The sequence below is a fragment of the Ochotona princeps genome, chromosome 4 (assembly GCF_030435755.1).
Source record: "Ochotona princeps isolate mOchPri1 chromosome 4, mOchPri1.hap1, whole genome shotgun sequence".
NCBI lineage: Eukaryota > Metazoa > Chordata > Mammalia > Lagomorpha > Ochotonidae > Ochotona > Ochotona princeps.
The window spans coordinates 4,929,355-4,943,980 of NC_080835.1; the positions used below are offsets into that span (position 1 = coordinate 4,929,355).

The 14,626-nt window shown below is 64.0% G+C and overlaps 2 protein-coding genes across 3 annotated transcripts; both read left to right on the forward strand.

Moving 5' to 3' along the window:
- Positions 1-438: 438 nt before the first annotated feature.
- MAP3K11 (mitogen-activated protein kinase kinase kinase 11) lies at positions 439-10,837 on the forward strand. Of its 2 annotated transcripts, XM_058662787.1 has the most exons (11): positions 439-562; positions 774-2,014; positions 4,827-5,007; positions 5,107-5,255; positions 5,365-5,540; positions 5,647-5,890; positions 6,221-6,334; positions 7,033-7,168; positions 7,259-7,350; positions 9,091-9,462; positions 10,070-10,837. In XM_058662787.1, the coding sequence occupies exons 2-11, from the start codon at positions 1,264-1,266 to the stop codon at positions 10,405-10,407; spliced, it is 2,553 nt and encodes an 850-aa protein (XP_058518770.1). In that variant the 5' UTR covers positions 439-562; positions 774-1,263; the 3' UTR covers positions 10,408-10,837. The 2 variants fall into 2 exon arrangements, with proteins under 2 accessions (XP_058518770.1, XP_058518769.1); XM_058662786.1 differs by lacking the exon at positions 439-562 and having other exon boundaries at positions 591-2,014.
- Positions 10,838-11,271: 434 nt separating this feature from the next.
- Positions 11,272-14,506, forward strand: KCNK7 (potassium two pore domain channel subfamily K member 7). The gene is made up of 3 exons (XM_004596849.2): positions 11,272-11,958; positions 13,573-13,971; positions 14,104-14,506. The coding sequence occupies exons 1-3, from the start codon at positions 11,640-11,642 to the stop codon at positions 14,340-14,342; spliced, it is 957 nt and encodes a 318-aa protein (XP_004596906.2). The 5' UTR covers positions 11,272-11,639; the 3' UTR covers positions 14,343-14,506.
- The last annotated feature ends 120 nt before the right edge of the window (positions 14,507-14,626 follow it).

Sequence of the window (14,626 nt, forward strand, 5' to 3'; positions counted from 1 at the left end):
ATACTGCTAGTAAGAGTGCGCAAGCGCAGAGCGCAGGCTGGAAAGGAGGGCGGGGCGCGGAGATGCGGAAGTGCCTTTTGCGCGTGCGCGGAATCCAAATCCAAGGTGTGAAAAGGGAGAGGTGTTTGTGCGCATGCGTACATCTAGCTTGGCCGCCCCGTCCCCCTGGCTCCGCCCCTCCTGAGGACCACCCCTCCACGACGTCACGAGCATCGCCTTTTCCCCCGAGCGGCCTCCCCTTCCGGGCTGGCGCTCAGACCTAGGGTGTCGAGATCGACTCTCCGGAACAGGCAGAAATAGTCGAGAGAGAGCGTCGTCGCTCTTAAAGGGACAGATGCAAAACAAGACGGGCCCAAAGTGGCCAGCGGTTGCTGACGACTCAGCCATTCTGAATGCAATCCCGGGAAGGGGCGGAGGGTTGGAGATGCAGACAGGTGTCTGGAGAGAGGACGTGAAGCGGGAACGAGGAAAGCCGAGGCCACCTTGTCCGAGATGGGTAGGCGCGGCCGGTTGCGTGCCTGCTCCCGCCTTCCCCATCTCCATCCCCGCTAGTCGTCTCTGTGTAAGGAGCGCAGCGCGGAGCGACGCAGCTCCCCAGGCGGGACCAGGCCTGGGCTCGCACGCACCCTGCGCAGCGGCCGACCACCGTGCAGCGATGGGGTCCCAGGCCGCCCCGGAGCCCGCCTCACCCCTGGGAACTCCCCAGCCCGGCCGGAGCCTCGGGGAGGGGAGCGGTGCCTCCCGCCCGCGTCATCTGATGCTGTTTCCTGCAGGAGGGAGAAGAGCGGAAAAAAGTGAAACTCCACCCTCCACCTCTGCCGCCCGCCCCCGGGCAAAGTACAAAGGGAGGAGGAAGAAGGAGCCCCGTCCGGGCCGAAAAGGAGTCAGCCGGGCCGTGAGGGACGCTGCCCGCCGCTTCCCGAAGCCGCAACAGCCACAGCCAAGTCCCCGCGCTGCGCCCGGCCGGCCCCAGCTCGCCCTCAGCGGGCGCTGGACAGGACTGCTCCGGGGACCGAGGGACGCTCCGGCGGACGGCCCCTGCCTGCAGGCCAGCCATGGTGAGGCGCCGGAGGCGCGGGGCGCCCACCCCTCCAGCCTGACCACGCCGCCCCGCGCGCCCTGGGCGCACGCAGCCCGAGATGCGGGGGGCCGGGAGGAGGCGACACTCCTGGCTCCCCAGAGAGGTGTGGGTCTGGGGCTGAGGACTAGGGCCTCGTCGGCCAGCCAGCAGGGGTGGGGACCACGGGGCACCGGCCCCCGGCCATGGAGCCCCTCAAGAACCTCTTCCTCAAGAGCCCTCTGGGGTCGTGGAACGGTGGCGGCGGGGGCGGAGGAGGGGGCGGCAGCGGCGCCGGCGGAGGTGGCCGACCCGAGGGGTCCCCGAAGCCGGCGGCCTATGCCAACCCCGTGTGGACAGCCCTGTTTGACTACGAGCCCAGCGGGCAGGACGAGCTGGCCCTACGGAAGGGCGACCGTGTGGAGGTGCTATCCCGGGACGCAGCCATCTCGGGCGACGAGGGCTGGTGGGCGGGCCAGGTGGGCGGCCAGGTGGGCATCTTCCCATCCAACTATGTGTCAAGGGGTGGCGGCCCGCCCCCTTGCGAAGTGGCCAGCTTCCAGGAGCTGCGGCTGGAGGAGGTGATTGGCATCGGCGGCTTTGGCAAGGTCTACCGCGGCAGCTGGCGGGGTGAGCTGGTGGCGGTGAAGGCGGCCCGCCAGGACCCCGACGAGGACATCAGCGTGACGGCTGAGAGCGTCCGCCAGGAGGCTCGGCTCTTCGCCATGCTGGCGCACCCCAATATCATTGCCCTCAAGGCCGTGTGCCTGGAGGAGCCCCACTTGTGCCTGGTGATGGAATACGCCGCCGGTGGGCCCCTCAGCCGCGCCCTGGCTGGCCGGCGCGTGCCCCCCCACGTGCTGGTCAACTGGGCCGTGCAGATCGCCCGCGGGATGCACTACCTGCACTGCGAGGCCCTGGTGCCTGTCATCCACCGCGACCTCAAATCCAACAACAGTGAGTTCATTGGGCTGGCGGGGGACGCTGGGCAGGGTGTATGTGTGTCTGTCAAAACTGGGGCACTCCCCTCATCCCCCCACTACCCCGTTCATGCTGGCTAGCCATCTGCAGGCCTGTGGGAGGCCTAGGTGACTGCAGGGATGCCCGTAGGCCCCAGGCAGGTGGGCAAGGCCTGCCCAGGAACCCAGTGGGATCCTTGATCCCAGCCAGTGGACTGGGCGTGTCCCCCTGCCCATGTAGGGTGCATCTGCAACATCCAGAAGGGAGAGCCCCCTCTTCCACCTGCTACGTGACCTCTAGCGGGTCAGTTCAGCTCCCGGCCCCAGTGGCAGCCTGCGTGAGAAGGGAAAGGGCACTGGCTTCATGTGCCAGCCCACAGGCCCCCTGGCTGTCCATAGGCACACCTGCCTACTGCTTCACTGAGGAAGGGCCTTACCTGGAACCTGCGTGCCGGGCAAGGGGCTGCCCATCAGGGGCCCCAGGCTCTGCAGTAACAGGTTCACAGAACCTGAGGCTGTGAGCTCCGCTGTGGGCCAGGCCACGGCCGGCAATGCTTAGGGAGGGAGCGAAGCCCTGCTGGAGCCTCAGACATGGGATGCAGAGCACTGGGAGACGCAAGGAGGCGGGGGCTGTGGAGGGTCCCTGGCAAGGGATGAGAGGCCCTGATGAGGGGTCAGCATTTATATTATGAGCTGACCGTGACCAGAGCAACAAGATCAGTGACAGCCAAGTCCCTTCCAAAATTGCTCTCATCTGTCAGGTACAGCAGCTAGCTCCTCACTTCTCTGCTTCACCCCCAGTGTCCCCCACAACCCAAGCCATCTTGGGACCCCCACTCCTAGCCCGAGGGGGATTCCCCGAAGGCCCCGGGGGAGGAGACTCCCGTCTTCTGTTTTTCCTCTGGTTTTCTTTCCAGAAAAAAATGGAACAATAGCCCAGGCCCCTGCTCCCCACCCTCCGCACTGCTTCCTGTGCTTCCTGCTGCCCCTGGGCCGGCTTCCTGCCCCTGCCCCAGCCCCAGCTCCCTCCCAGGCCCAGCTGCCTGCTGGGAGGAAAGAGCAGGGGGAGGCGGGTGGGGGTACAGGAGAGGAGGAGGCAGGGATTGCGCCCTAGTCCCCTGCTTCCTGCGTGGAATCTGGGTAGCAGTGGTGGAACAGGGCAAGCAAGGTGCCCTTGGGCCCTGGAACCCAGCAACCAGCCTCACAGACCCCAGTCCTGGGCCCGAAGTTGCTATCTGTGGGATTGGGGCGGCGGGTGGGGGGGGAGTCCCTGGGTTGGGGGGTATCACAGGCAGAAAACAATGGCGTGATTTTCCTGGACAATGGGGGCCTTGTGAGAATGCCTGGCGGGGAGAGGAGGGGGGAATTCTCCAGGCCCACGAGTCACAGGACTGACCAGCCAGCCCTGCCTGGGCCTGGCCTCCCCAAAGGATACCCCCTCCCAGCTGGAGGACCCAGCCCAGGCCTCCCCAAAAGGAGAAGTAGGGACCAGGGCCGGGAAGTAGACAGGCAGGAGCTCCCAGGCCACTCCCAAGCCCTGTAGAGGGCGGTGGTGGCAGGGAGCCCAGTGGCCGGGGTCTCTTTGAGGAGCCTAGGGGGCAAGGTGCCTCAAGACTCCCCCTGCCCCACAAGCCTGTAGCTTCTCCTGCCCTTGCTGCCTCCTCTGGCTGACCCCTTGATTTCCCGTACCAGAATGGCAACTGGGGTTGGCACAGTCCAGACCCAGGCAGGTGGGCAGTGGAGAAGTGGCACAGGATGCAGTGTGAAGCTGAGGTGTAGCAGGTGTCCAGGGGGAAGGCCACGGCCACAGAGCCAGCCTGAGCCTTCAGGGACCTCAGCATCGCTAGCTGGAAGAGAGGGAAAGCACCTCCCAGCTGTGGGGTCCCACAGGTGGTGAGAGCTGGGACTGGGAAGAGCCGCCAGTGCCTGCCGCTCCACCCAGCTGTGCCCAGCTGGGAGCCACGGTCAGCGGGAAAGGGCTGTGCAGCCATGCCAGGGCCCCCACGCGGCATGGGGGCTGAGCTGGTGGCAGGGTCAGAGGTTGACTTCAGGCCCTAGGTTGCTGCCTCCTCTGAGAAGTCCTTGATAGTGTCGCCTCTGCCGCGCCCAGCACAGCGCTGCCAGGCCAGGCAGGCGAGCCAGGGGCACTTGACTCAGAGTCCACTGTGGGCAATGCCATTGGCTCACCTTTGCCCCTTGCATTCTTCACAGAGTCTGGGGACCCCCCCCCGGGAGGCAGGGGTGTCAAAGCTGTGAGCCCCTCCTCAGTCTGGCCCTTCCTCATGGCTACTTGGGGACCCTCTGCAAAAGTGTCCCAGCATTATTCTGTTTGCCTATTGGGGAGGCAGAGAGAAATTTCCTGTTGTTCTCCCTGAAGGCCTGCAATGGAGCAAGCCAGGGCCAGGCCAAGGCCAGGAATGTGGGTGCCAGGCTGAGCTGGCTCACCTGCTGGCTCCCAGGGCCTGCCTGCTTCAGGCCTCTTCCCCGGGGCTCTCGGCATGGGATGCGGCTGCCTGGGCCTGTAGAAAAAGGCGCAGCACCATGGCTGGGGTCTGATACCACCAGGGCGAGTTCTGGGCCACACACCTCCCTGCCCGTAGCACACGTGGTGTCGTCATCGTTGCCTGGTAGGGCCACTCTGTCCTTCACTTCCCTTACTGTTCATGACGAGAATTCCAGCAGCTTTGCCTCACGGTCAGGAGTACCTGTGTGGGCCTCCGCATCGCTGGCGGCAGGTGGAGGCGCCCAGGCCTGTGGGCTTCCCCAGCCCTCCCTCCACCTGACCCTGGAGCACCGCGTCTTTCCCATAGTTCTGCTGCTGCAGCCCATTGAGGGTGATGACATGGAGCATAAGACCCTGAAGATCACCGACTTCGGCTTGGCCCGGGAGTGGCACAAAACCACACAGATGAGCGCCGCGGGCACTTACGCCTGGATGGCCCCCGAGGTTATCAAGGCCTCCACCTTTTCCAAGGGCAGCGATGTCTGGAGGTGTGGCTGGGGCTGGGGGCAGGGACCGCGGTCGCTAGGGGTAAAGCAGCAACAGGTATCAAAGCGGAGAGACACGGACCTTTTTTGTCTCCCCTACAGCTTCGGGGTGCTACTGTGGGAACTGCTGACCGGAGAAGTGCCCTACCGTGGCATCGACTGTCTGGCCGTGGCTTATGGCGTGGCAGTCAATAAACTCACCCTGCCCATCCCATCCACCTGCCCGGAGCCCTTTGCACAGCTCATGGCTGGTAAGAAAATGGGGGGTGACCAGGTGAGGGGACAGAGCTTCCTGGCCCAGGACCTTATCCACTCAAACTTTGCCTTCTGTCTGCTGCCCCATCCCCGCCATTCCCACAGACTGCTGGGCGCAGGATCCGCACCGCAGACCCGACTTCGCGTCCATCTTGCAGCAGTTAGAAGCACTGGAGGCGCAGGTCCTGCGTGAGATGCCGCGGGACTCATTCCATTCCATGCAGGAAGGCTGGAAACGCGAGATCCAGGGTCTCTTCGACGAGCTACGGGCCAAGGAAAAGGTGCGGGCGGGGGAGGTGAAGACGCCAGCATTGGGAGGAGGATGGTCGCCGGGTAGGGTGCGGGCGCCAGGCTGACCCCCAGCGCCCTGGCTCCTCCCGAGCGCAGGAACTCCTGAGCCGCGAGGAGGAGCTGACGCGCGCGGCGCGCGAGCAGCGGTCCCAGGCCGAGCAGCTGCGGCGGCGCGAGCACCTGCTGGCCCAGTGGGAGCTGGAAGTGTTCGAGCGCGAGCTGACGCTGCTGCTGCAGCAGGTGGACCGGGAGCGGCCGCACGTGCGTCGCCGCCGCGGCACCTTCAAGCGCAGCAAGCTCCGCGCGCGCGACGGCGGCGAGCGCATCAGCATGCCCCTCGGTAAGGGGAGGGACCCCGCGCGGGCCGCCCTGCGGTTGGCTGAGGCAGGCGGGGGGCGGGCCCAGGAGTGGGTTTTTCTTTTTTTTTTTCTTGTCCCTGGGTAGAAGCATTTGCCTGGCGGCCGGGGAGGGGTGGGGCTTGTGAATGTTATGGGACCCCGTAGGGGACGCGGGGCACAGGTGAGGGGAGTGGGGTCCCCGGCAGGTGGCCCGTGGGACCCTGGAAGGTCCTGCAGGGTGGGGAGCTGGCCCCAGTCACACAGCTGTCCCAGGTGGGGCACCTGACTGTCCTTCACTGCAGTCAGGCACTTATTCCCCACCCCAAATGCAGACTTCAAGCATCGCATTACTGTGCAGGCCTCGCCCGGCCTGGACCGGAGGAAAAATGTCTTCGAGGTTGGAGCTGGGGATTCTCCCACCTTCCCCCGCTTCCGGGCAATCCAGTGTAAGAACCGCCCCCTCCCCGGTCCCCTTCCCTCCCGCAGCTTCTTGTTGGCTCGGATCCCACAGCTGCCGCCGCTTGTTGCCCTGGCTTCCCATGTGGGCTGCTGATTTCAGGTTCCCAAACCACGTTTATTTTACTTAGTTTTTTTTTTTTTCAATCAGTTACTTGTATGACTCATTTTCCTGGTTTGAGTTAACATGAACTCATTTGTAGCTGTATTCTATCGGGTAGGGAGTGCTAACTTCAGTCTTCTTTATTTGCCAAACACTGAAAGCATGTCTAGATTGAGTCTCCACCCAGAACTGCAGCGGGCTTGGGCCAGGCCTGCAGCTCCATGAGCCTGTCCCGGGGATGGCAGGAACCAGCAGCCAGCACCTGCTACTTCCAGGGGACAGCAGGAAGCTGAGTCAGGAACATGAGCCAGAACTCAAACCCAGGCTCTCAGAGACGGGCTGGGGACATGCAAACTCGTGTCTTAACCGCCTGGACCTGTGCCTGCCCAGTGAGAATAAAGTTACTGGGCTTACACAGCCAAATGACGAAGCCAGAATTCCAAACCAGCCCATTGCTGCCCACATTTGTGCTAAGTTCTAAGCAGCGAAGGTCATGGTGTCCCCAGAACCCCAAATGCACCAAGAGCCCAGCCTGTCACGGTGGGGGGTCGCACTGACCTCAGCTTCCCACCCCCCCTTCCCCAGTGGAGCCTGCAGAGCCGGGCCAGGCTTGGGGCCGCCAGTCCCCCCGACGTCTAGAGGACTCCAGCAACGGTGAGAGGCGAGCCTGCTGGGCCTGGGGGCCAGGTTCTCCCAAGCCCGGAGAAGCCCAGAACGGGAGGTGAGTGCCTGAGCTGCCCCCCTCAGCCAGCCCTGTATCATCTGCCGCCCCAAGACCCCGCAGTTCACAAAGCACCGCCCCCCGCCACAGGAGGAGGTCACGCGTGGACGAAGCGACGTGGTACCTGGATTCGGACGACTCCTCTCCCTCAGGCTCTCCTTCCATACCCCCGACACCCAACGGTAAGTGGCCTGCCGTGCAGCACCTGCCCTGCAAGCGTTGGGCTGCTCCCGGATCCCAGTCCCCGTCACCTCCAGCGTAAGGCGCCTGCAGCAGCAGTACCAGCAGCTAGCGCTTGTCTCCCACCCACCAGGAAGTCTGTGAGGAGGAACTTTGGTCAAGAAGGGGGCACTGAGGCCTAGAGAGGTTCAGTGGTCAGCTGGAGGCCACCCAGAAGACAGAGCCCGCAACCCCACTGGCTGCACCCATGTGCGCTCCAGCAGTCACTCGTTTGAGGAATAGAGGGCCAAGGGAATTGGGTTCTCGCTTTCCAGAATGTTCCAGAATGCCTCAGGCCACAGAACCCATGCACAGCTTAAGGTGCTGGTCAGCAGGCCCTGTCTCGCACCCCTGGGCTTTGCCCTTCCTGGGGCCTGAGCTCCATCCTTCTCCAGCTGCCCCCATCCCTTCCCTGAAAGGATGCCATGTCCCTGCCCCAGCTCAAGCCTTGGAGAGCCACAGCCTGCTGGAGCTGTGTGTCCCCAGCCCACGCCATGCCTCGGTCACGCGGGCCCAATCACACCTGCACACCATCTGACCAGGCTCTGCCTGCCCATAAGACCCCTGTGGGTAACTCCAGGCTTGTCCCTGAGTCAAGTGCGGTGCCCACGTGACCTTGAACAAGCCACTCCTACCCGGATGCCAAGCCTCGGGCCACTGACCACACGAGTGTCCTCTCTGCCTCCCCTCCCCTCACTGGGAGTGACCAAGCCTCGGCCAGCACAGGAAGGACAGTGAGGAGCCCGTGGGGCTGTAGGAGCTTGCGTTAGATACGTACCGGTGCCTTCGGTGTATCCCCTCCTAACTTAATGAGGAGGCTGACCCTGGAAGGAAGGAAGGGAGGCAGGTGGTAGTCAGCTGAGGCCCCTGCACATCACAAGCAGGTGCAGGGAAATCTGGGACGGCTTCACGGAGGAGATGATCTCTTCGATGGCAAGTAAGAGGTGACAGGAGAGGTGAGGGCTGAGCTGCACCCAGGAGGGCAGGCCTGGCATCGCTCAGAGCCAGAGGCTCAGGGAGCGCGTGTCTGCAGAACCAATGAGTGAATTGATCCAGAAAAGCCAGGCAGGAGCCCATCCCGGGAGGGCCTAGGTGGGATGGGGAGTGTTCCGGCCAAGGCCCATTGTAGCAGGCAGGCGTCCACTGCGCCTAGCCCAGGAAGCTGGACTTGGCACCGGCGGCAGGGGACAGACAGCACGGGGGGTGGTGTCCAGAGCAGAGTGTGGGGGGCAGTGGGCAGAGCACGGGTGTGGGAAGTAGCACAGGCTTGAACCGGCCTGAGGCTGCAGCAGCTTCCCCCAACCCGAGGCTTAGAGGCAGGACACGCCGATGCCCCTTTCGCCTCATGCGGGGCTCTGGACCCCAACATCCTGCCCTCTTCCAACCCTCAGCTTCGCTCCACCACTGGAGTGAAGGGTGGGTAGGCAGTGAGCCCAGAGCAGTCGGGGGGCCCGCCTAACCCCACTAGCCTGGCAGCCTCCTCTTTATAGCCCCCCCATGCAAGGCCACCTGGCAGCTTTGCCCCTGCTGGCGCCCCCCTACCCGCCCCAAAGGATGTGTGTGTGAATGGGGGAAAACTCAGTAGTGCCAACAAGGTTAGCTGCTGGTAGCCAATGGAACGGGGCCCCAGCCCAAAACCCCTGAGGGAGGGGGTCTCCTAGGCTCGCACTGGTTCCAGCCTCATTGTGCCACCCTGCCTGCAGGTAACCCCCGGCGGCCAAGCCCAGAGCCTGAGGAGCCCCGGAGGCCCAGCCCTGGCGAGCGTAGCAGCAGCTCCGCTACGCCCAAGCTCATCCAACGTGCACTCCTGCGCGGCACGGCCCTGCTTGCCTCACTGGGCCTTGGCCGCGACCTGCAGCCGCCCACCCCAACTTCAGGGGGCATGGGCCGCGAGCGCGGGGAGACCCCGCCAGCACCCCCTGCGCCAGCGCCTGCACCCAACCCCGCCACCGAGCCACCTGCCTCCCCACTCACCCGCCTTTCCCCCAAAACACCCACCACCACACCTCTGCTGCTGGACCTGGCCATACCTGCTGGCCAGCCCTCAGCCAAAAGCCCCCGCCGTGAGGAAACACGTGGTGAGTGTCCGGGGTGGGAGAGGGGAGGCCAGTTTTCCATCCAGGTTAGCAGCAGCGGCCAGAGCCTGGGGAGCATGGGCAGTCCCTTGAGGTCTGCGGGTGCCTCAACAGCCTCCATCCTGCTGCTAGAGAGAGATCCCATCTGTTTGGCTCCCCAGATGGCAGGAGCAGCCAGGGATGGGCCCAGTGGGAGCCAGGAGCTTCATCCGGGTCTCCCATGTGGGTGCGGGAGCCCAAGCACTTGGGCCATCCTCAGATGCTTTCGCAAGCCATAAGCAGGGAGCTGGACGGGAAGTGGAACAGCCGGGACATGAACCTGCGCCCACATGGGATGCTAACACCTTGGACTGTGGCTATTTTCAATGACAGCAGTCAACAGTTCAGTGGAGGGACCCAGGGCTCCCCCACTAGTGGCAGCTGTGGGACCCCAGCCCAGGCCCTTCTGCTCCCCGGTCTTTGAGGTAGTTTAGTCAGTGTACCCCAGAGCCTACAGATCTGTAGGACCCAGGAGTGGCGTTAACTGCCGTGCAGAGAAATGGCCTGGGAGTGGGTGGCCCAAGGCCGTGGAGACCCCCTGACCCTGTGCCTCTCCCCCATCTCACAGGAGGCACCGTGTCACCTCCACCCGGGATGTCACGCTCTGCCCCTGGAACCCCGGGCACACCGCGCTCCCCGCCCCTGGGGCTCATCGGCCGACCCCGCCCATCGCCCCTTCGCAGTCGCATTGACCCCTGGAGCTTTGTGTCTGCTGGGCCACGGCCCTCACCTCTGCCCTCACCACAGCCTGCGCCCCGGCGGGCACCTTGGACCTTGTTCCCGGACTCAGACCCCTTCTGGGACTCCCCGCCTGCCAACCCCTTCCAGGGGAGACCCCAGGACTGCAGAGCACAGACCAAAGACATGGGTGCCCAGGCTCCATGGACACCTGAGGCAGGGCCCTAACCCCCAGCTGGGCTGTCTGGAAGAGCCGCCACATACACTGGAACAGGAGCCCCCACCCCGCCTCGCCCTGGGGGGCAGAAACACTACACTGCACAGGAAGCCTTCACACTGGAGGGGGGCCTGCACCCCCCACACCTGCCACCCGTCGGTCTCCCCCCACCCCACTGTCCCGACGGACCTGCCCCACTGGGGCCTGACACTGTACCCCACTGGTTGGGACGACCAGAGCCTGTCTCAGGGAATTGCCCTCAAGGGTGGTGCCAGGGAGAGGGGCCGGCCTCCGTGGGCACCAGTTCTTTGGACCAAGTCCTATAGCATGGCCCTTGCCCTGGGCACCTTCTGGGTGCCTTTCTACACCCCGGCCAGGCTAGGGCCTTCACCTCGGGATCCAATGAAGCCAAATAAACTTGGAAGCTGTCTCCCAAATGCAGCCTGGTATCCGGCCTTTGCAGAGCCCACTGGGACCTACAGCTCCGTCAGCTACCAAGGCCCCTCTCAGTCTGTGACAGCCACACACCTTGGCCTCCCCCGCCGTCTTGCTGGGCACCCACTGCCCGTCCCCTCAGTAGCTGCAGTTTCCTGCTGAGTTTCCCTGTATCGCCAGCAGACCATGCCCAGGGCTGGGAGGGGTTCCTCCTGGCCCCCAAGACCAACAGGGTGGGGATGGGTCTGGGGAAACGGTCCTTGACAGTGCCACCTGTCAGGCCCTCTGAGCCCAGGCCATAGCAACCTAGTTGGGATGCCAGGCCGTGCTGGTCCTCTAAGGCCTGTGCCCCTGCCCTCCCCACACCGTAGCCAGACATTTGCCCTGTTCCCCCACACTCCAAGTTCTCCTGGCCCCAACCAGCCTCTGCATCCCCAGACGAGCTGTCTCCTCCCTCCCAGGGAGATGTCCCTGGCTGAATCACCTGCCCCTTCCCCGGGGGCCTTCCCAAGTGTGGTTTGCCCTGTTTCACTCAGGGAAGGAGGGCCCATGCTCTCCCCCACTGTGCCCCTCACAACTGAGGCTTGTTCACCAAACAGGCGTGGCCAAGTGACTCAGGCGACCGTAGGTGTGAAGCCCTCCCAGAGCTGGCTTCCTGGCTGTGGGGAACCCGACAGCCAAGGTTTCAGGCACAGACACTGGCTGAGTCCCCTCCGCCCACACAGCATCTCCTCCTGGCCCCTCCCAGACGTGTGCACCTCCGCCAGAGCAGCCGGCTCTCACAGCGATCCCCGGCTCCTTCAGCACCATGGGCTGGCTGAGGCCCTGGGCCCGCTACTGGTTCCTGCTCGTGGCCCACCTGCTGGCCCTGGGCCTTGGGGCGCTGGTGCTGCAGGCGCTGGAGGGGCCACCAGCCCTGCGGCTGCAGACCAAGCTCAGGGCTGCACTGGCTGCCTTCCAGGCGGAACACAGGGCCTGCCTGCCACCAGGAGCCCTGGAGGAGCTGCTGGACACCGCCCTGAGAGCCCAGGCTCATGGCGTCTCCAACCTGGGTGACGGCCCGGAGGCCAGCAGCTGGGACCTGCCCTCAGCCCTGCTCTTTGTCACCAGCATCCTCACCACCACTGGTAAGGCCACCAGGCGTCCGCCAGCAGCTGGGTGTCCCCGGGTCCCTGTGGACATAGCCCTTCCTCCTGGGCTCCAGAGCCCCAGAGCAAGCCCAACCCGCAGACGGGAGGCTCCCCACACCAACACACCCCAACTGGTGCCTCCACTTCAGCTGCCAGCAGGGGTGCGGCTTTCCCAGCCCCACCCACAGACACCCTGGGAGAGGCCAAAGACAAGGAGGGAGCACAAGCAAGAGCAACTCCAGAAGGTTCCAGAAGGTTTCTGGAGGGGCAGGCGTCATGGGGGTGGCCACGTCTGGAGATGCTCGCATCCCGTGTTGGAGGGGCCAGTCGATCCGACTGCTCTGCTTCCGCTCCAGCTCCCTGCTGAGGCACCTTGGCAGCGGCAAGCAGTTGGGCCCCTGCCAGTTGTGTGGGAGACCAGGATGGTCTCCGACCCTGACTACTGGGTGGGCAGGGGGCATTTGGGCAGTCAACCAGTGGTGGGAACATCTCTCCATGTCAAATCTGCCTTTTTAAATGTTTATAGCAGACGCAATTAAAAGTTTATTTTGGTGCAAGAATATTTTAAAATGCATGTATAGGGTTTTTTTTTCCTTTTCATAGTGCACATTTCCATGAACTTTTTGAAGATCCCTGATAAGGCAGGATGGGTTCCTGGCTGGGGAGCAGCTTGGGAGTCCAAGGAGAGGGGGGGAGCACAGAGCAGGACCACCGATCTGAGAGAAGGAGGGCTCCCCAGGAGGAGCCCCCGATGAGCCGTTAGCCCAGGTAGAGGAGGGCAGAGAGAAGGGCCTACAGAAAGCTGTGCTTCCAGTTGACTTATTGATTGATTTAACAGGAAACGTTACACAGAAGCCTCTTCCATCCGCCAACTCGCTCCCTAGATGGCTGGGCCAGGCTGAAGCTGGGAGCCAGGAGCTTCCTGCAGGTCTCCCTCATAGGTGGGCAGGGGCCCAAACCCTTGGGCCATCCTCTTTCCCAGTAGCATCAGCAGGAGGCTGGATGGCAAGTGGAGCAGCCGGGGCTTGAACCAGCACCTACGTGTTCTAAATATTTGTAAAGTGGCATTTCTGTTCCAAGCTCTCCTGACCGAGCCTGAGTCCCGTTAAAGCCTGCCTTTGGCCCCGGTGCCTGCTTGCTCATCCCACTCCGGTTCATGCTACATCCTCTTGTGCCACAGCTGGCTCCTGTGGGCACTGCAGTTGGCAGCCTCCAGACCAGCCGATCCTGTTCTCCCATGCACCCTGCCTGCCCTTGCACACGCAGCTCCAGCCCCCAATGCCCTCTCTCCCATGAGGGGCTCCATCTGCCAGGATCGACCCTGCGTCCCTGGGCAGCACACAGCTGGGCATCAACACACCTTTGGGGGTTAGAAAAGAGTGTGTGACCTCTGCCCAGTTGTGGTCTCGGAAGTGCCGGTCATGGGCAGAGCTGAAGGGTCTCTCTGGAAGGTCGCACCTGCCACTGAGGCCTGGGGGTGGGGCAGTTCTTTGAATCCTTTCATTTTCCAGAATGAGTGGTCCAAGAGGTGTTTTAAACTCTGGCCACTAGGGGGCAGCCTCCCACCTGGGCCGGGAAGCAGAGACCCCACCAGCTCTCTTCCTCCTGCAGGTTATGGCAGTCTGGCTCCCCTGTCCGCGGGTGGAAAGGTCTTCTGTGTGGTCTACGCCGCCCTGGGGCTGCCAGCCTGCCTAGCCCTGGCGGCTGCCCTGCGCCGGGGCCTGCTGCCCACACTCAACCGCCTGGGGGCCTGGGTGGTGGTCCCCTGGCAGCTGGCCCAGGCCAGGGCTGCACTTCTGCGGGCAGCTGCCCTGGGCCTGCTGGTGGTGACCACCTTCGTGCTGCTGCCGGCCGTGGTGCTGTGGGCAGTGCAGGGCGACTGCAGCCTGCTAGAGGCCGTGTACTTCTGCTTCAGCTCACTCAGCACCATTGGCCTGGGGGACTTGCTGCCTGCTGGCGGCCGCAACCTGCACCCAGCCGTGTACCACCTAGGCCAGCTAGCACTCCTCGGTGAGTCCCAGGAGCCACTCACTGGGGCTGGGTGGTGTCAGATGGGCGGTCATGTGCCTGGGGGTCGGGGCGTGGACATGGTGACCAGCACCCCTACACCCAAGAGCTACCCTGGCCACCTTTCCTCCCCAGGTTACTTGCTCCTGGGGCTCCTGGCTATGCTGCTGGCCGTGGAGACCTTCTTGGAACTGCCCCAGGTCCGGGCCATGGTGGAGTTCTTTGCGTGCAGTGATTCTCGGACGCTTGAAGACCAAGGCAGCATCCTGGGCCAGGACGAACTGGCTCTGGGCACCCGGGCGGGCGCGGCCCCGCCAGCCTCAGTGCAGGCCCCAGCATGCGGACAGGTGTCCCAGGACCAGGCAGCTCCTTGAAGGCGCTGGGGGGGCGGGGTCGGGCGTCAGTCCCAGGAGGAGGGAATAAAACAGGCTAGGACTCAGAAGTGTTTTCGCAACTTCTTTGGAAAGGCGACTCCCCCAAGCCCGGCCTCGGCGGGTGTCTGCAAACCACCCAGCGGGCACAGCCGCGGCACCGCCCTGCTACGTCTGTCCACCACACCACGCTGTCCTGGGCCGGCGAGGCACTTCTACCACTTCTAGAGGTGCAACCGCTCCTCGTGCTGGGGGGGCGGAGGGCGCAAGGCCACAGTTCCTGTAGA

What these genes read in the sequence shown, in the direction of transcription:
- KCNK7 (XM_004596849.2), top strand. Translation starts at nt 11,640, where the DNA reads ATGGGCTGGCTGAGGCCCTGGGCCCGCTACTGGTTCCTGCTCGTGGCC. An exon ending in CAGCATCCTCACCACCACTG is followed by an intron (nt 11,959 to 13,572) that starts GTAAGGCCACCA and finishes TTCCTCCTGCAG; the next exon opens with GTTATGGCAGTCTGGCTCCC. An exon ending in AGGCCAGCTAGCACTCCTCG is followed by an intron (nt 13,972 to 14,103) that starts GTGAGTCCCAGG and finishes TTTCCTCCCCAG; the next exon opens with GTTACTTGCTCCTGGGGCTC.
- MAP3K11 (XM_058662787.1), top strand. Translation starts at nt 1,264, where the DNA reads ATGGAGCCCCTCAAGAACCTCTTCCTCAAGAGCCCTCTGGGGTCGTGG. An exon ending in CTTTGCACAGCTCATGGCTG is followed by an intron (nt 5,256 to 5,364) that starts GTAAGAAAATGG and finishes CCATTCCCACAG; the next exon opens with ACTGCTGGGCGCAGGATCCG. An exon ending in CCGCTTCCGGGCAATCCAGT is followed by an intron (nt 6,335 to 7,032) that starts GTAAGAACCGCC and finishes CCCCTTCCCCAG; the next exon opens with TGGAGCCTGCAGAGCCGGGC.